At 37.8% G+C, this 20,050-nt stretch overlaps 1 protein-coding gene across 2 annotated transcripts in view; it reads left to right on the top strand.

The window, feature by feature from the left end:
• The window catches only part of TCF25 (TCF25 ribosome quality control complex subunit), a 45,450-nt gene that overhangs the window by 5,042 nt on the left and 20,358 nt on the right, over positions 1-20,050 (top strand). For both annotated transcript variants that reach the window (XM_074200736.1, XM_074200745.1), the window contains exons 2-8: positions 5,103-5,282; positions 9,088-9,162; positions 11,342-11,466; positions 13,675-13,740; positions 15,007-15,089; positions 16,715-16,845; positions 19,870-19,969. In XM_074200736.1, the coding sequence (XP_074056837.1) occupies positions 5,103-5,282; positions 9,088-9,162; positions 11,342-11,466; positions 13,675-13,740; positions 15,007-15,089; positions 16,715-16,845; positions 19,870-19,969 (760 nt within the window). The remainder of the gene's footprint in view (positions 1-5,102; positions 5,283-9,087; positions 9,163-11,341; positions 11,467-13,674; positions 13,741-15,006; positions 15,090-16,714; positions 16,846-19,869; positions 19,970-20,050) is intronic.

Genomic DNA, 20,050 nt, shown 5'->3' with positions numbered 1-20,050 from the left:
GCATACTATGGGAATGATTTAAAGACTAACCAACTGCCTTCTGTGGGGGTGGGGGAGGGAAGCAAGATTAGGGGAAAGTTGTAAAACTCAAAATAAATAAAACCTATCTGAAAGAAAAAAAAAAGAAAAATCATGGACCCAGTATCAGAGCAGGCCATTAGAATTGTAGAAATTCTGAAACAGTTGTCAAGGCACCATGATTGTATTTTGAATTTTTTTTTTGATTGTTGGTACCTATAGTTTCCTTGGTCTAGGACCTTCCAAGTAAGGATGCTCTCTCCACTAGTACACTTAAGAAGCTGAAGGCTTCAGTTACATGACATGCATGACTGGAGCCCCCATCTTCCTGACTCCAGAGTCACTGGACCCTTTTAACCCACCTCCAATAATGAAGTAAATTTAGCTCATAAAATGTACTATCACCTCTTTGCCTGGGAAGGATTCAGTGCCATTTATTTCCTATTTATTAAGTGCCTACAGCTGCTAGAGAATAAAACACTCATTCTTTGCCTTCCAGGGGATTGCATTGTACTTGGGGAGGGCTACAACACAGACTGAGAGAAATGCAAAAGAATTGGAGGAGGCTGGAGATAACAGGGAATCATAATCATTGGGTCTTGGCATCCTGTTAAGTTTTGAGGGTTGATGGAGGGGAAAGAGTCAATAATAATTCCCAAATTTTTGGTTCTGAAAAATTTTAAAGATGGTGCCGTCAACAGAAAAAGGAGGGGATTCTTAGGGGAAATAGAGTGTTCTGTTTTGAACATAACAAATTTGCCGTGCCTGCAGAAGGAAGGGAGGAAAGGAATGTTCCAGGCACTTCTCTTGGCTCTGGGAATACTAGTAGAAGCCAAAAAGAGAATCCAGGGGTAGCTAGGTGGGGCAGTGGTTAGAGCACCAGCTGTGAAGCTGAGTTCAAATTTGACCACAGACACTTAATTACTCAGTTTGGTCAAGTTGCTTTAACCCTATTGCCTTGCAAAAACCAAAGAAAGAAAGAAAGAGAATCCAGTTAACAGCCAGGACATGGTCAGTGATAGAGGACTAGATGTGCTACCATTACCATAAATTCAGCATGTCCCCAAATTGACTCTTTGGTTTTGTTATTTCTGTTAGTGGCTCTACCATTCCTCCAGTTATTAATACTCAAAACCTTGAGGTTTACACCATGACTCTTCCGTCTCCTTCCCTTATAACAATTGGTTTGAATCTGATTTCACCCCTACAGATCCTCTGGCATCTGCCCTCTTTTCTCTGTACCCATTGCTCCACCTTCCTGCAGTTCCCTCTTTGCCACTCGTCCAGACCATTGCCAGTTTTCTTCTCTTTTCTGGGGCTGACCGAATCTTTTTTTTTTTTCATTTATTGGTTTGATAGTGTTCCCTCTCAGTTCAGACCTCTTCCGGAGTACCTTATTGCTTGCAAAAGAAGGGTCAAAGGCCTTCTCCTGGAACACCCTTTTTTCAGCAATAAAACTGGACTCTCTCTCCCATACACTACTAACTCACTCTGTCCTCTTTCCCCTCCCTGCCTGCGCTTAGGACAGCCTTCTTATTCTGGTCAGTTCCCATGCCACTCCCATGAAACCCACACTGATCTTTTTTGGAAAAGGTGGTTGATTCTTTGTTATTTGTTCTCCTTTCCCCATATCAAAATTCTCCAAACAATCCCTCCACCCCCCATCAATCCCCTGGAGTCAGTAATGGTCATTGAATTTGATCTCAGTTCTGGTGTATTTTAGGCTTGTTTTCCTTTACATTATTGTTGTTTGTAGTTATTTCACTCTACATCAGTTCATGTACATCTTCGCAAGCATCTGGATTTTTTATAGTTTCTTGTAGTTGGCAGGCAGAGGTTAAGAGACTTGTCCAGCTAGTAAATATCTGAGGGCAGATTTGAACTCGGGTCTTCCTGTCTCTATTCTGCCACCTAGCTATATCACTATTAATACTTTATTATTATTCATCCCATCATTTAATTTAATTTATTATATTGTTTATTAGTTCGTTGATATTTTTGTCTCAAGGAAACCTTTCTGTCATAAAGTCAGGGAGGTTTGTGTATTTGTGTGTGTATGCACATAGACATATGAATATGCTTTTTTACTTATATTTTTTCACCTTCCCTCTTTCCCTATTAAAAATGATATTCTCCTTTTGCTTAGGGAGCCAAAGAGCTAATGAACAATGTGATTGGTGGCCATCAAGAGGGAGGGGCTGTATCACTGTCCCAAGAAGGGAGATGCTGTCATTGCTTTGCCAAACAGAACACTTAGCGCAAGGTCAAACTCTGTGAGCAGTGGGGGTGGTACCAGTCTGGAGCTGCTGCAGGGCAGAGTCCTCCCTGGGTGGCACCTTAAACACTGTCTAATGGGTGTCACTTTCCTTTCTACTTATTTCTACACACAGCCCTTCCAGCCTGATACTGTAGTGCTTCCTGTCCCTTCCTTGGCATTAGGCAAATTTCTCCCTCAAGGCTTAACCAGTGGCCAAAAGATGGGGGCAATGAGAGCCCCAGAAGCAGCTCTACTCAACTTTGCATTTCTTGGATGTACCTATTATCAGATGTCCCCTGAACTTACTTAGTTTCTAAACTATTGTGATCTATAGAATATATGTTTGTGAACATGTATGTGTCTATGCATATATATTTATATATGAACATAAATATATGTGCATATATACACATACATATACATATCTATGTATATAAATATAGATCTAAATACAAATATGTAGCCTTTAGAAGAAAAAAGCCAAAGCTGCTGAGCTGGTTTCTTTTATTGAACTTTATTACTAGCTATTGTCATTATACACACACACACACACCCACCCACACACACACACACATCTTGAAGCAAAGAGAAACTCCAATTGGGGGGATGGAGAAGGTTGACCTGTTAAATAAACATTTCACAAAAATGCCAGTTCCTGGGGATGTGCTGTCTGCTCATGGTAGGTACTCGAATCTTTTTTGAATAAATCTAAATAAATCAATGAATATAGTAAACCCTTGAACATTCACATTAATAGAAAAAAGGGCGCATAAGGATAATCTTCAAACACTACCTATTCAAAAATCTTTGGAATACAAAGAAATAGTTGAAAACATGCCTGTCCATATTTGGGCATTAATCCCTTCTATGCCAAACTCTGATCCCACATTAGCTTGCCAGTAATCAGGCCTGGGCTAGACAAGTTAAGAACTTCACAAACACACATGCACATATATTTGTGTGCAAATGTGCCAGGTTGGGAAGATGTTTGAATGTCCAACAGAGGAGTTTCTTTGATCCCAGGTAATGGAAAGCTATTAGAATTTATTGAGTGGTCAGATGTCACTTCTACTAAGGTATTATATATCTTAAATCAAGAATTTTTTTATTTTTTTGTGCCTTTTGGCAGTCTGGTTAAGCCTGTGGATTCCTAAGAATAATTGCCTTTAGATAAAAGATACATAGGGTAATAAATCAAAACTAATTACATTGATGTAAAGTTATCAACTTAAAAAAATTCACAGTTCAGTTAATTAATTATTCTGACCTTAAGTGGTTATGAGAGTTGCTGTTGCTAAAAATAATCCATCAGCTTGTAATAATATCTCTGGTGACAATACTTTTTCAATTTATCTAGACTGGTTCTTAGTCAGCAGTCCATCAAAAAACATTAAGTACTTTGTTTGGGGCACAACGCTCTGCTCTGAGGATACAAAGAAAAAACTAAACCAATCTCATATCCAAGGAGCTTACATTCTAATGGGAGATACAGCATGTCTACAAATCAGTACATATAAGATAAAGTTAGTTCAAGGTTTCTTTTGGGGGGAAGGCACTAGCAACTGAGGTGGGAGGGAGACTAGGAATGGTAAGAGGGTCCTTGAGCTATCTCTAGAGATATGTTGAGGAGGATATGCATCCCAGCATAGGAGATAAGCAGTGAAAAGATGGGGCAAGGAGTATTGGGTATGAAGATTAGCAAGTAGGTCACTGCAACTAGACTTTGAATATCTGAAGGAAAGTAATGTATTAAAACTGGAAAGTTGGAAAGAGACCTAGTTATAAACAGTTTTAAAATAAGCCAAAAAGTTTCTGATTGATCATGGAGGTAACAGGGAGCCACTCTACTTTATTCTTTTGGGAGGTAATATATAGTGAGCTCCACAGTATAGGAACATTGCTTTGGCAATTATATGAAGATAAATCGGATTGGGGGGAGATTTGAGTCACAAAGACTAATTAAAAATCTATTGTATGGGGTGGCTAGGTGGTGTAGCGGATAAAGCACCGGCCTTGGAGTCAGGAGTACCTGGGTTCAAATCTGGCCTCAGACACTTAATAATTACCTAGCTGTGTGGCCTTGGGCAAGCCATTTAACCCCATTTACCTTGCAAAAACCTAAAACAGAAAAAAATATTGTAATAGTCCAGATGAGAGATGATGGTTTGGGTGGTAGCTCTATATATGGAGAGAAAAGGACCTATGAAAAGCACGGCTCTTATAAAGAAAGAAATGATGTGATTTGGCACTGATTACATAAGGAATGTGGGAGGTGTGTGAGAAAAGAGGTGAAGACCCCAAGTTTTCGAGCTTGGGTTGATTAAAAGAATGTTGGTGCCCTTATGAATAGGTATGTTTAGAAGAGATAAAGATAACTCTATTTTAACTCAAAAAACTTTCCAGTTGCATGTCCTTGTATTCTTAGGCATGCTCTTCAAGACAGTGTGACAATGTTCAACAGAGGATGTATGATTATAATGCATGTTTCCAAACTTAGTTTTCATTTTTAATCTTCAGATTTCGCCTATATTCATTTCCAATTGTAACTGAACTCATGTTCTTTCAGAAATATCCAGCTGTGAGAAATCCTTCATAGGGGCTACATGTTGATGTCACACATAACTGTTATTTAGTAATAAACACTTGGAGCTAAAGTTTTCTTCCCAGCCCAAAAGCCAGCTTTGAAAGTAACTTGTTTTCTGTTCTGTTATTTAAGCTGTAGGTTAGTATCTGTGGCCCCCACTCATTATTCTATCCCCTCAGCATGTCTACAGTGTAATAATTTCTCTCAAGACTTTTGGAATTTATGTTATTTTCACTGACTTAGATAACCAGTGAAGAGCCTGAGGATGAACTGTTATCCAAAGCCAGGGGAGAAGATTTCAGACTGAAGGTACAAGAGGATGCAGAGAAGAATGAAGACACTGAAAATGGAGAACTCAAGGTCAACCAAGAAGGAGATGGAGAAGGTCTTTCACCTGAAAGCCAGGCAGCCCCAAGCTCACAGGTATTTGGGAAGGAATTCAGTTTTCTTTATCAAACACATGAGCTTACCCTCTTGCTCAAAGGAAGATGAGGGTAAATAGTAGAGTGGAGTTTACATAACTAAGTTTACATGACTCAGTCCCTCTGTGTTTCCTTAAGTACCTACTGTGTGTACCAGGCTCTTTGCTTAGGGAATAAGACAGTCCCTGCTCTCCAGAAGCTTGCAGTCTGGCAGTATAAACATGGTACAGACAGGATAAAGTGGGAGTTGTCTCATAGGGAAGGCAGAGCTTTAGCTGACCTAAAGGAAGACAAAAGACAGAACTGAGGGGTGTTCAACACAAGCCAGGGAAAGGGCTTGGAGTTAGGAGTTGGAAACCAAAGTAATAGAGAGAGGAGCATTTTGAAGGGAATAAAATGTAAGAAAACTGAAAAATATGAGGGGGCCCTGTTATAAAGGGATTTGAATGACAAATAGATGATTTTATATTTGATCCTGGAGGTAAGAGAGAGCCATCAGAGCTGATGAATGGGGGATAATATTGTCAGACCTAAATGTATTGTTTTAGGAAGATCATTTTGACAGCAGAATGGGGGATGAACATAGAGAGACTTGAGCAAAAGAAACCAGCTATCAAGCTGTTATAATAGTTTAGCAAGAAATAGTGAGGGCCTGTACCAGGATAGTGGCAGTGTCAAAGGAGAAAAGAGTATATATATGAGAGATTTTATGAAGGTGGAAATGACATTTCTCAACCACTGATGATATAGGGGAGATGAGGGAGAGTTAGGAGTTGAGGGTGGTGGTTCCCTTGCTTTGTAAGTTAGGAAAAAAGGAGGATTTTGTATAAATATAATGAGTTCAGTTTTGCATGTATTGTGCTTAAGATGTCAATAAGACATCTAATTTAAGATAACTGTTGGGCAATTGGAGATGTGAGACTGGAGTTTGCAGAAAGGTTAGGGCTAAATAAATAGATCTGAGACTTATATACAAAAAGATGATAATTGATAAATTAGCAACTATTTCTTTGCACATGAATCTCATAGTTAATAATAATGAAAATGGAAACCATGGGAGCTGGTGTTGGAATAGTGTATTGAGAAGAAGTCATTAGATTTGGATTAGATTTGGTAATTAAGAGATCATTAGTAACTTTGGAGGGAGCAATCTTGGTTGACTACTGAGATCTGAAGTCAGACTCAAAGAGATAGTGAGAAGAAAGAAAGTAGAGGCATCTCAAGTAGATGATCTTCTGAAGCAGTGTAGCCACAAAAAAAGAAGAAAAAGAGGATAGTAACTAGTGGGGGGGGTGGAAGGATAAAAAGTAATTTGAGTTTTTGAGGATAGGGGAGACTTTTCAAATTTTCGGTTTTCTGTTACAAATTCATTCCTTTGCCCCTTCATGAACAATTGTAACAGTAAGAAATATTTTATCTGTTGTTGCCTCTGCTCATCCCCCCCCCCCCCCCAAAAGGCAAGAAAAATAAAGGAAAGAAATAACTTTAATTTGCATTCAGAGTTCATCAGTTCACTGGAGGTGGATAACATTTCATCATTACCCTTTGGGAGTTTTGCTTGATCACTATATTGATCAAAATAAATCTTTGACAGTTGTTTAGCTTTATAATATTGCTGTTACTCTGTAGGTTGTTCTCTTGGTTCTGCTCACCTCACTGCACCAGTTCATATAAGTCTCTCCTGTTTTTTCTGAAACCATTCCCTTCATCAGCATAATCGTATTTTTTCAGATTCATATACCATCACTTGTTCAGACATTCCCTAATTGTTGGTATCCCCTCACTTACCAATTCTTTGTCACCACAAAAAGAGCTGAAGCAGTTGAATATTAATGAGAGAATAGAAATAGTAGAAAAGTTAGTCTACTGAGGATGGAATGGAATAGGGTGACTTGTGCTTGAGAGAGGTTTGTCTTGGCAAGGAGAAGGGCATCTCCTCAGGTGAAAGAGTTGGGGGGGTAGGGGCAGGAAAGATAATGGGTGATTTCAGGGGGACTAGGAAGGGGTTTGGAAAAGCCACTGCGATGAGTGAGATAATGAATTGATTTAAGCAGGTATGAAAGGATTGCCTTGCAGCATTGAGGGCCCAGTTGGTGTATATAACATAAACTTATAGTGACTTTTGTTATCTTGGTTTTGTGATTTTCTTTTTTTTTTTTTTTTTTTTAATATTTGGCATTATTTTATTTCCTCAAGTGAAAGATGCTATTTCATTCACAAAAATAAGTTCCATAATAATAAAGAAACATACACATTTGCTAATCATTTTTGGATCAGTATATATCTAGTAGGTGATATATAAAAAGTTTTAACCTTTTGCCCATGTTTAAAAAGAATAAGAAAAAAATGAAAAAATTTTAAAAATGGACCACTACTTCTTTGAATATATTTAGTTGACTAACATTCCATTCCTTAAAATAATACTTGAGTTAGTTGTGATAGAGAATAATATCCTAATGACACATGTTTTGTGATTTTCTTTAGCTTTTTTTGGTAGCATGTCTGTAAGAGCAAAGGCAGCAGATAATAGGAGTAATCCAATGATAGACTTAGGAAGAGCAAGATTTCAGTAGGCTAAAGTATCAAGGGGATTGAGCCTTGTTCCATCTTCCTCATACTTCAGAGGCTTTGGCTAAGTTCATATATATCTTTACCTCTTTAGTTTATTAGCTTTGTTGTATGTTATTAATTGTATCACCATTAAATTGATCCCTATTAAGACCATGTGTAGGTTGGATTCTAAGAAAATAATTCAATGGAAAAACTCATTGGAGTTAAAGCTTGGGGATAATTTCACAGTAATCTGTTGTTTCCCTTGTGTTCTTTCTGGCTGCTTTTCATTTTCAAAACTCCTAATATATAAATTTGTATTTGTAATTATGTATTTTTCCATTAGTAATAAATAGATAGTAAAGAGGAGGCAGCCTTTCAAGTGGTATACTTTAGAGGTAGGACCCCTTAGATATTTTTCCTTCTCTCTCTCTCTCTCTCTCTCTCTCTCTCTCTGTGTCTCTCTCTCTCTCTGCAAGACAGTGGGGTTAAAGTGGCTTGCACAAGGCCACACAGCTAGGTAATTATTAAGTGTCTGAGGCCAGATTTGAACCCAGGTACTCCAGACTCCAGGGCCAGCCCTCTATCCACTGCGCCACCTAGCAGCCCCTCTTTATCTCTTTAAGTCTCTGACTCTTTGGTGTTTGGGCACCTCTTCCTTAATGATGGGTTCCCTCTGTGTATGTTTAGCATAGTTTTATCTGTCAGTTCCTAATGTTGGGTGACTTGTAGTGCTGTGCTCATGGGATGGTGGAGAGAGTCAGAGGTCAACTCTTCATCCTTTACAGAGTTTTGTCTTTTGGAAAGACTTTTTAGCTATGAACTCTACTGGGTTACTGATTTTGATGCTGTTTTGTGTGTTTGCTTTGAAAATATACAGGTTAGATCTGTATTTCAATAGTGCCTAACCCCTGTGTTTCGTTGTTTTTATATTCAATTCAAAAAAAGTGTTTCTAACTCCTTAAAAAAAGAAAGTTCACAAAAGTTGCCTCCTCTCTTTTTTTCCCCAAGAGACTGGGGAATTTTGTTTATATTTTCTTAATTTTTTATTTATTTTTTCTTAATTTTATTCTTGTATTGAGGCTTGGAGATAGTGGAAAGCTATCATTGAGTTTTATACCCAGATGAACTGTCCAGGATCCCCTTAGAAATTGTAATCCTACTACTTTATTCTTGTGAAGGAGCCTTTTCTCGTCATCTTTAGTACACTGGCTCCTTATCTTTATCTGTGGATCACAGTGTCCTTGTTTTGACAGCCTAATCTGAATAACAAGCCTCGCAAGAAAAAGAAGAAGAAGAAAAATAAGAAAACCAACACAGGAGACACTCTGGTATGTGTGAGTCCAAGTTTGTAGTTGTGTAGATGATTGCTATTTCCCTTCTAGCCCTTCTGACTGCTTCTCAAAGAAATTATGGAAACATTGATTTACATTTATATAAAGTGCTTACTGTCTACCAAGCACAAGGCTAAAATTTTTTTAAAATTTTATTTATTTAAGGCAATGGGGTTAAGTGACTTGCCCAAGGTCACACGGCTAGGTAATTATTAAGTGTCTGAGATCATATTTGAACTCAGGTCTTCCTGACTCCAGGTGCTCCATCCACTGTGTCACCTAGCTGCTCCAAGAATTTTTTTTTTAAAGAAAGGCAAAGCCCTGTCCTTGCTTTCCAGGAGTTACACAGACAGCCTCCAATAGACAAAATGGATACAGAGTAGGTTGAAATTGATCTCAGAAGGAAGATTTGGGAGTGGGAACTGGACCAGAAAAGTGGTTATGGGGGGAAATGGTCAAGGAGGTGGAGAAGAGAAGGTAGAAGCCTGGGGTCATTTAGAGAAAAGCCACGTCAGGTGATGGAGTGGTGTGTATGGAGATCAATAGAGGATGTGCAAGAGTATGAAGTGTTTGGAGTTCAGCAGAAGATGTGCAGGAGTAGGAGAGATGAAGGGCAAGGAAAATGAAAAGGACCAAAGTTGGGAAGGACTTTTGAAGTCAAAACAGGATTTTTATTGGGTCTTGGAAGTTATGGGAAGTGCCAGGATTTTATTGACATGGCCACATCTGGGTTGTAGAAAATCTTTTTGACAGCTTAGTGTAGAGTGGTCAGGTGTGTGGGGGGAGTCATGAGGCAGAGAGACCCTTCTATTGCAGTAATGTATGAAGAGTGAGAGCCTGCACCAGACAGTGCTCTAGTGAATGGAAAGAAGGTGGTAATGATAAGGCTTGCCCACAGATTGTAGGGTGAGTGCAGGAGAAGGTGGTGCTGATGAATGGGAATAGTGTGAGGCTCCAAGGGGGAGAGGCTGCCCAGTGATTGGAGAGGGAGTCTGACCATGGAAGAGTGAGCAGCATACAGCTAGGACTGTAGAGGGTGGCAGAGAAGAGAAGTTTGTGAACTATCAAGCATAGATGCATTCCATAGGGCACAGTGGAAAGGGATGGCCTAATCTAGAATGGGACATTTGTGAGTGGGACTAAGGAAAAGGAATAGGGTTTGGGGACCAGTCAGTGAGGTTTGAGGGATAGGTTTTTTTACTTCAGCACCCTGAAATTTACAATCATCAAGTTGAGGAGAATTCGAGGAATGAGTCCAAGCACAGTTTCAAGGGCAGATAATTAAACTGTCCAGAACTCTCCCTTAAGATTTGAGTGGTGTGATGTGTCCTGTGAGGCCCAGTGGCCTTCACAGTGGGTAGGAAGAGGTGAAGGTATGGCACGAGGGGCAAGTGCTGGCACTTCAGGTGTGTCTCTGGAGCACTGGAAAAGGCCAGGGGCCTAGATCTTGCATTGAGGTAGGACTCTGTCAAGAGAGCCCCTTTAGTAGTATTATGTAGTTAATTCAGAGACAGACAAAAAAAAAAAAGATTACTTACCCAGGTTTGTTCTCCTCTTTGTTTCATGTGATTCCTTTGGAAAATCAAGAGTCCTCTTATTCTACTGCTTCCTTTTTTTTTTTCTTTTGCGTTTGTGTTATATAACAGTTGACCAGCTGTTCTCTAGTACTGATAGTTGTCACTGTTTCTGTGGACTCTTGTTTACTCTTCTGTTAACTTGACAGTTTAATCGTGATTGAAGATAATTACTTGTTTTTGGTTATTATCAACAAATGATTTTCAGATTAAGACTCTTGATTCATGGAATTTTAGGGGTGATTCATTTTCTCTTGGTTTTAGAATTTTAATTTTTATATTTGTGTAGTCCAAATCCCAAAGCTGTTTGTCTGGTTCTTCTGCTTAAAAAAAACAAAATTCTTTTTTTTTTTTTTTTGCAAGGCAAATGGGGTTAAGTGGCTTGTCCAAGGCCACACAGCTAGGTAATTATTAAGTGTCTGAGGCCAAATTTGAACCCAGGTACTCCTGACTCCAGGGCTGGTGCTTTATCAGTGTGCCACCTAGCCGCCCCTAAAAAACAAAATTCTTGATAGCTAATATGTTGAATGGTTCTCATGGTAGAGTTTAAAATACAGTTACTTTGATGGTTCCTTTACCTTTCATCTTTTTGGTGTTTTCAGGAAGATGATGGTCTGGAGGACATTGACAGCATTTTAGAAAAAATTGAAGTTACCAATGGTCTATCAAGTCAGACTCATAGCAGTGTCATCATGGAGAGTCGGCCTCTTCTCTACGTTGAACACAGGTAACAGATTAATGGAGTTTTTCCTTTTTTTTCCCCCCAGACAGCCTTTGCTGTAGCATAGAGCCCTTCTGTTATTCTAGCAGGGAAATTATTCCTTGCTAAGTGTGAGATTTATTTTGTTTAACTCTTCACGATGCTTAAAGATGTTACTGCAAAATGTAGTCCTTCATTTCAGATCAAATTAATCAACTGTTAGCCTTCTAGGTGTTTGAAATTTCCTTTTTCTAAAACTGGCAGAGAGGGAAAATGAAATCACACAGCTTTTAATTTCCAAAATCTGATATACTCACACGTTTGGGGTTGAGTACCTGTTTCACTCATACTTTTATGAGTTAGCAAACCTCTTTGGCTAATTCCTACAGTTTTTCTTTAGTTCAGAGTGTCTGAAGATCCTCTAGGCTGTGTGCCCTTAGTGGATTTTCATATGACAGGGGGTTTGGTTGGTCCCACCTGCCATATGGAAAGAACCCTGATCTGGGAGTTAAAATCTTATCATCAAATCCTGATTCTGCCATTGAATAGTTGTCTAGATTTAAGCAAGGCATATAACATTTTCTGAACCTTTTTTTTCTCCATATATAAAGTTGGGCAAGATTTTGATTACACAATTATCATTATTTTTTTGATTTTTGTTTTTGCTATGCAATGGGGTTAAGTGACTTGCCCAAGGCCACAAAGCTAGGCAATTATTAAGTGTTTGATGTCGGATTTGAACTCAGGTCCTCCTGATTCCAGGGCCCAGTGCTCTATCCACTGTACCACCTAGCTGTCCCAACAATTATTTTTTCAAGTACTATTTTTTCCATGTTATTTTTTCAGTTATATGCAAAGATAGGTTTCAGCATTCATCATTTTATAAGCTTTTTTGAGTTCTACATTTTTCTACCTCCCTTCCTTTTCTCCCTCCTCCCCATGATGAGTAATCTGGTACTGATATAGTACATATATTTGTACAATCATGTTTAGCATATTTCCATATTAGTCATGTTAGGAAAGAAAAATCAGAAGGCGAAAAAATGAGAAAATTAAAAGTTTTAAAAAAGTAAAAATAGTATGCTTTGGTTAAAGTACTTTAAAAAAAGTTAGAATATTGTTGATATCACTGTTTTTTGCATCACCTATGTTTTCCAAGGACCCCTTTCCAGAGTGTTGTCCCTTATTACAGAGAATAAAGAAGAGAAAACAATTGGACAAAACATCCCCAAAGTCTGCTGTTATATGCAGCATTCTACTTTCCTCCCATCTATAGCTATGCAAGGAAGTCAGGGGAGATAATCTTCTCATAGCTTCTCTTTGGGCCAAGCTTGGGCAATAAAGATTTCACAGCATTATATTTTGGTGTTTTGATGCCTCTTGTCTTGGTCTCATGTTTATTTTTGAGGGCTTTCAGGGGATCTCTTCCCTCCCTTGAGACAAAAATGATTTAGCAAAAACATGTTCATTATTTTTTAACTCTAATCTGTTAGTTACATCTCATTTGCCTTCATGAATTTCCTTCTGCTTTCCCTAGGCAATCTCTCTCACTTCCTTCTGTCTTGGTGTACATCCTCCTGCCCTCCTCTCCCATGCTCTCTTTTCAAGGGAAGAAGTTGGAACAGTGTTGTTGTTTGGCACGACTGTCTTGTCCTCTCTAAACTGTAGGTTCATAGCTTATTCCTGCGGCCTCTACAGGACATTCTTTATGTAGGTTGAGGTGCAAATCCTAGTTTAACTTGTAAAAGAGTGCATACTGATAATGATCTTTGGACAACAATTGGCCACAGAACTCTGCTCTCCTTTTTTCCTTATTTTCCCATCTGTCCACCTTTAGGTAGATGGGTTTGTTTGTTTCATTCACTCTTGTCACCTCACCTGTCAGGAATGCTCTGTCTTGCCAGCCTGCCACTCTTAAAAAAGATGTGGAAGATATCTTTACCAGTTGGGCAAGTGATATGTTTTTAAGGAGATCTCTTTGCAGGCCAACACAATGCAAATAGAAGCTTTCATTCTGTTTGGTGTTTTCCCTGAGAATCATGCTTGACTTTATGACTGGCCCTGCAGAGGGCAGTAGCTCAGACTAGAAGGTGAACAGGACTGCTGATTGTTGACCATTTTGTCAGTCTAAGATCACTATTGTCACTGTTCCATTGTTGTTTGGAGTTTAGAGATAAAAAAAAATCCTAATTATAGAAAAATTCCCATTTTTTTTCTTTATTTCCAATTCTCTAGACACTTGAATCCAGAAACAGAGTTGAAAAGATATTTTGGAGCTCGAGCTGTCCTTGGAGATCAGAGGTAAGGACAAAGCTTAACTGGATTTCTTTGGTAGTATTTAAAACAGTTTTTGACATTCTTGAAATAAGTTGTGAATACCAAGGAATAGTATTTCTCTTATTTTATTTTGGAAAAATAAGTAGATATACAAAATTGTTGAAACCCTTGGTGATGGTGTGGGAAAGGCCTTAGAAAGAGAAGGACTTGGCTCTAAGTTCCTTTTTGAAGTGAAAATGTGCATCTGTGTTTGTCATCTTTCATTATTTTTTTCCTAACTCATATTTACAGACTGTATTGACTCATTAACAACTATTAGACATTTGGATGTTTGATGATCATGGTATCCCAAGTCTGATGCCTAATTTAGTATTGCCTGTCATCAGTAAGACATACACTGTCTGATATGGGTACGGGTAGTTTTGATTTATTTACTTGGTAAATCTTAGCATGCTGGCAATTTGATATTAGATTTTGAACAAAGACTATTAAAAATTAGGGAATTACATCCCATGTGAAATTGAGCAAGGCAATTACCATGGGGTATCTCAAAAGTCTTAGTGGAGTTACAGCTTTCATTGCTTAGGTAACACCGCTTTAAAATGGCTAGACTTTTGAAATGTTCCTTATTTTATGGTGATATAAGAAGCCAGATCAAAGATACATAGATAATCAAATTATATATTTAGATCAAAAAGAACCTCAGAATTTGGGTGGTGCCTACTTGTTTTACTGATGAGGAAACTGAGAATCACAGGGATGAAGTGATTTACCTAAAGTCACCAAGATAGTCAAGAAGTAGAGCTGGACTTTGAGACCCTCTTCTCTTACTCCTCATTCCAAGACTCTTTGTTTCACCTTTGGCATCTGTGATGTTTGACATCAACATTTCACTTGATTTAACCTCATAAAACAACTGGTGATTTTGTTCTTTTAAATTGTAAACTTTAAAACACCAGTTTTGGGGGCAGCTGGGTGGCTCAGTGGATAGAGCACCAGCCCTGGAGTCAGAAGGACCTGAGTTGAAATTGGGCCTCAGACACTTAATAATTGCCTAGCTGTGTGACCTTGAGCAAGTCACTCAACCCCCTTTGCCTTAAATAAATAAAATTAAAAAAAAACACTAATATCATTTTTAATGGAAATTTTACAGGGACCACAAAGCTTTATGGCTATAATGTTGCAACCTGTAGTGTGGAAGATTTCTTAATATTTTACATCTTCATCATTGATTAGGAAGGAATTTGTCCCCCAAGATAAAGCATTTTCCATGTTTTTTTAAATCCATAGACCTCGACAGAGACAGCGTCAGTACCACCGAAGCACATGGCTAACCACTCCGAAGAGCACCTGGCCCCGCTATAGCAAAACAGGTTGGGTTTTTACCAGGTTTTGGTCACAGTTTCATATGCCAACTGTTGTCATTGTCAGTGTCATTATGCATTTTTTCTTTGGGGCCATGCTTGTTCTCTGTAATTTTGGAACACTCTTGCAAGATGCTTTCATGTGAATTATTCTGTTTGATCTTCATAGCAGCCCTATAAGTTCAGTAGGAATCATCATTTCTATTTTATAGGGAAGCAAATAGGCTCATTTAAGTAATTTTCCAGTGATTGTGTAGCTAGTAAATGAGAGTGCTGAAACTAGCATTCAGCTTTTTTTGTCAAGATTTTTTTCTGCTCGATCATGGAGGGAAGGATGTTTTTTGCCCACAGATATATTAATATTGGGAAATAAAGAACATTTTTAGTTACACTGGGTATATAGCTATTAAATTTAATAGCTTTTAAGCTGTATTAAGACTTTGGAGATATTCTTCACATTTACTTTTCTAAATACTACTGGAAACAAAGTTTTGTTTTTAAAAATTAAACTTTTTCCTTTGGAATTTTGCAACATAAGAATACTTTAGTTTTTAAGCCATTTGATTTATATTGAATTTAACATGACTGGGAGATTCATGTCCATGTTTATTTCTAGGACAAGTTATGGCTGTAGGCAATTTCTGATTTTTCCCCCATTTATCATATCCTCTAGGTTTCTCATATCCTTAGCAAAAAATATCTTTTTGTGTGTATCTACAGTAACGAAACATTTATTTGGTCTTTGTGGTATCTGTGATAATAGTGTCTTGTGTTAAGATGTCTAACCAAGGCATTCTTTGTAAAGAAATGAAGTTAAAAACTACCACACTATATCACAATGGCAGGCCAAAACTGGATTTTTTTCAGGTTGGTCAGAAGAATTGGGATTTGTAAGTACCAGTTGACAGTTTGCTTATGAAAATTAAGATGTTTATACCTATCCAACACTGTCCTTGATAGACCAACACTGTCCTTGATAGAGAGAAGGAGGCACCTTTCCCCCTTCTTTACTAAAAAAGACCTAAAACTCATTGTAGCTACACCATCAAATAACACCCCAAGGCAAAGGAGGTGAAATTGCCTGTGTCCCATTCCATATTCTTAGGATGGGAGGATGTATTAAAATGTGGACATTGGCATTCCCATCCCCCAACAACTCTCACGCATTGTTTTTAAAGCAATCCAGGACTATTAGTTTTATATTCAGGTTTCTGAATCAGAGCCATGTATTATATTTTTAAATAGTACCAATAGTGTTGTCTGTTTTTTCTAAAGCAAGTTCTATATACATATAAGGTAGTAGATTTTTCTATAGATCTTGACTAAACCAGTTTAAAATTAAGTTTGGAAATATTTCAGAAAATGATTTAGCTCTAAATTTAACTTTTATATTTCATCCGAAATAAGCATTAAAACCCTGGAATTTAAGAATTTAGAGTTGAGAATACAGTCAAATGGAAGTTTTCCAGTAGGTTTAAGGCCTTGAAAACAGACCATTAATTTTTACTAACCATAACACTATTCCTTGTTGCCAAATTAATTCAGATAGCTTTGTGACTGTTGGAGATATTATAATCCCTATCAAACTGGCTAGGATTGACTTGATTCACTGATAGATTTTCTACTGATTCTAGGTATTACAATGCGAGTGCTGGAATCAAAAAGGGGAGTTCAGCACTTCACATTTGAACATCACCGAGAGTACCAGCAAGTGCAATTCCAATTCCTAAATGCAGTAGAGTCCATGGACCCAAATAATATTGTGGTATGTTATATGAAGAGAGCATGTCTAATCTGAATGTACAGTCCATCCCATTGAACTCCTGTCGCGTTGTGATAACACCCCATCCCCTCATGGCCAAAGGGGAAAAAATAGAGAACAAAGTTTCAAGCCAGATAGTACTAGAAATAAGAAAGCTCCTTTGTGTGAGTCCTTTAAGCTGAGGAAATGGGAAATAATTATATAAATAAGTGTGATGACCTTTAAAGACAGGGCTTTGCTACCAACTTTTCTATTTTTAAACTTTTTCTTCGGAAGAAAGGAAAGCCATTTATTCACATTTTATAGAACAATTTCAGCATTGAAGTCTTATGAAACATGTCCAGTTTTCTTAAATTTGATAGGAAAATTTGAGACTTGGGGTTGAAGTTAAAGTGATATGGATACATTGTTGAGAATCCGAGGAATTACAAAACTCAAATGATAAACTTCTTACAAACTCAGGCCTGTATCTCTGTTAACAGACCTTCTTACAACATGATTTCTTTTCTAGACTGGTCTCACAAGCTGGTTGGGAGCTAGGTAGGACTCTTAAAGCTGAAAATACAACAGTGCCCTGCCCTTGTTTCTCTCTTTCACATGACAGTTTATCATGTTGGTAAATACCACTGAAGAATCTTGATTGTGGTTTAGGTATATCAATGAGAAATACATCCTGGTTTTAAGAACTGTTGGATCTCCAGTTAGCTCTGAGCTTCAGAGTAGTTCCTGGGATTGAATCTGTTCTACGTATTCTGATCACAAAGTCGATCCAAATCTTGTTCCTGGAAACCTTGTAAATTTAGGATTTTTGGTTAGATGACAAAACCAAAACCAGATAATCACACTTGTACACTAGAGTGGACAAATCCAGAAAAAGGATTGGCAGAATCCTGTGGACAGACATTTCCAAGGGAAGTCAGCCTAGGAGGGATGGGATTCTCTCAAGTAAAATTCTAAAAATGTAGAGAAAAATAATTTTAGTGAGGAAAATGTCTAAAGGAACTAATATGATATATAGGTAACACAGTTTAGATTTTTTTTTTAAAAGAAGATAGGCAAGGAGAAGAAGATAGTTCCAAAATCTGGGAATCATTTTGTAAGAATAGCATCAGGAGCACTATATAGTTCAGAAAAGCTGAGGCTGGCAAGAAAAGTCAAGGACAACACAGGATTGGGGTTTTTGAATTTTATTTTATATTTTTAAACCTGTACTGGAGGCAAAAAAAATCTTGGAGGGTTAAGTGTAGGACCAGGGTTGACGGAGCAATTATATCTGACAATAGTAAGGAGATAGAACTTGCCAACATTTATTTGACAAGGAAGAAAGAAAGATTTTTGGATTAGAATGATAAAACTCACAAGAAGTAGTTAGACATTAAGAGGGGACTTCACTGCCTCTGATTAAATCAGGTAAGTAAGCCTAGAAGAACATCTCAGCTACTGAAAGAATTGACTGTTGTTATTGCTGAACCATTTTAAGAAATTTTTGAAAGGTTGCAACATATGAGAAAGGCCTGGAAAAGCTTGAATTTTGATGCAGATTTTTAAAAGGGAAGAGAATAGAATCAATTAAGCGATATATTTTTTATTTGTGACAAAATTTTAGTATTTATTATTGAACGGTGGTTGACCTCTTGAAAAGGAAATGCCATAAAGCAACAGCCTAGCTTCATTAGAACAGGTCAGACTCATCTCTGCTTCATTTTTTTTTTTTTGGAGGCGGGGGGGAGGAGTGCAGCGTTATTAACTTGATATATCAAGCTAGTATTGTGGGTATAGTTTACTTAGATTTCACCAAGTCTTGGATGTTATTCTTGTGGACAAGATGGATTAATCGGCCAAAAAATCAACACAATAGGGTGAATTCAGTACAGATTGACTGACTGAACCAAAGAGTGACATGAACAGCCTATTTGAGCTTGGAGAAGTTCTCCAGTGAAGGCTTCCAGAGAATCACAGTTCACTCTATGCAGATTAACATTTTTTATCAGTGGCTTGAATAAAGATATACTTGGCATATTTCTCAGATGTGCAAATGAGATAGCACTGGGAGAAATGACTAACACACTAGATCTAAAAAAATCTTGACAGACTGCATCTTTGCACCAGCAAAATCTTAAAAAGAAGAAATTTAATAAAAATAAAAATAGTCTTATATTTGGATTAAAGAATCAACTTCACAAGAACAGGAGAGGGTCAATATAAGAACTAGTAGTTTGAAAATGACATGTGAGTTTTAGAACATTGAGAGCTCAATATGAAACAATGATGTGATTTCAGCCAAAAGGGCTAACATAATCTTTGGCCTTGAGACAGGATGTCCAGGACCAAGAAAGTGATAGTTCTCTGATCAGACATATCTGTAATGTTGTGTTCAACTCTGAGCACCAATTTTAGGAGGGATATTTTCTGACTAGAAAGAATCCAGAGGAGGAAAATCAGATTGTGGTGAAGGTCTTTGAAATTGTGACATGAGGATCATTTGGAGAATCTTGGAATGCTTATTCTAGAGAAGACTTATTGAAACATGTTAGCTTTATTCATTTATTTGAAAAATGGTTAGGGAGAAAGGTTTGACCCCAAAGTTCAATACTAGGAGCAGTGACTTCAGAGATGGAAAGGAACTGCCTCTGGAGTTAAGCTTATTGCCTCTATAATAGAGGTTTATCAAGCCAAAGTTGGATGACCACTTGTTGGAAATATTAGAGAAGGAATTCTTGTTCCAGATATGGCTTAGATACCTTTGTAGTCCCTTCCCACTTAGAGATTCTGTGATTATTCTCAAACACTAGGGCGGGTCACAGAGTCCTTCTGGAATCTGAAAACTGGCAGGTCCTTTTTGAGTTCCAAATGTATTAATTCCCTTATGTGAGAAAATTTACACATGCTGTAAAAGAAGTATGAATTTATTAAGTACTTTTATGTTATTTGAGTACATAAAGGCTCAATTTCCAAAGAAGGGCAATTACATTAAGCAGTATGTGTTTGCTGTCATTGTCAGCTGTCTGTTTTCTTCTGTATTTTCAGCTTCTGCTCCAGGGAAACCCATACCACATAGACTCATTGCTCCAGCTTAGTGATGTATGTCGACTCCAGGAGGATCAGGAGATGGCTCGTGATCTTATAGGTAAAAGTTAACAATAATTAGATGTCACTTGCCGTGGGAAAGGGCAGGATTGTAAGTTTTTATTTCTGATGTGCAAAAATC

The sequence above is a fragment of the Macrotis lagotis genome, chromosome 1 (assembly GCF_037893015.1).
Source record: "Macrotis lagotis isolate mMagLag1 chromosome 1, bilby.v1.9.chrom.fasta, whole genome shotgun sequence".
Classification (NCBI taxonomy): domain Eukaryota; kingdom Metazoa; phylum Chordata; class Mammalia; order Peramelemorphia; family Peramelidae; genus Macrotis; species Macrotis lagotis.
The sequence above is the reverse complement of the archived record's forward strand: the minus strand, read 5'-3'. Positions and strand labels throughout refer to the sequence as shown.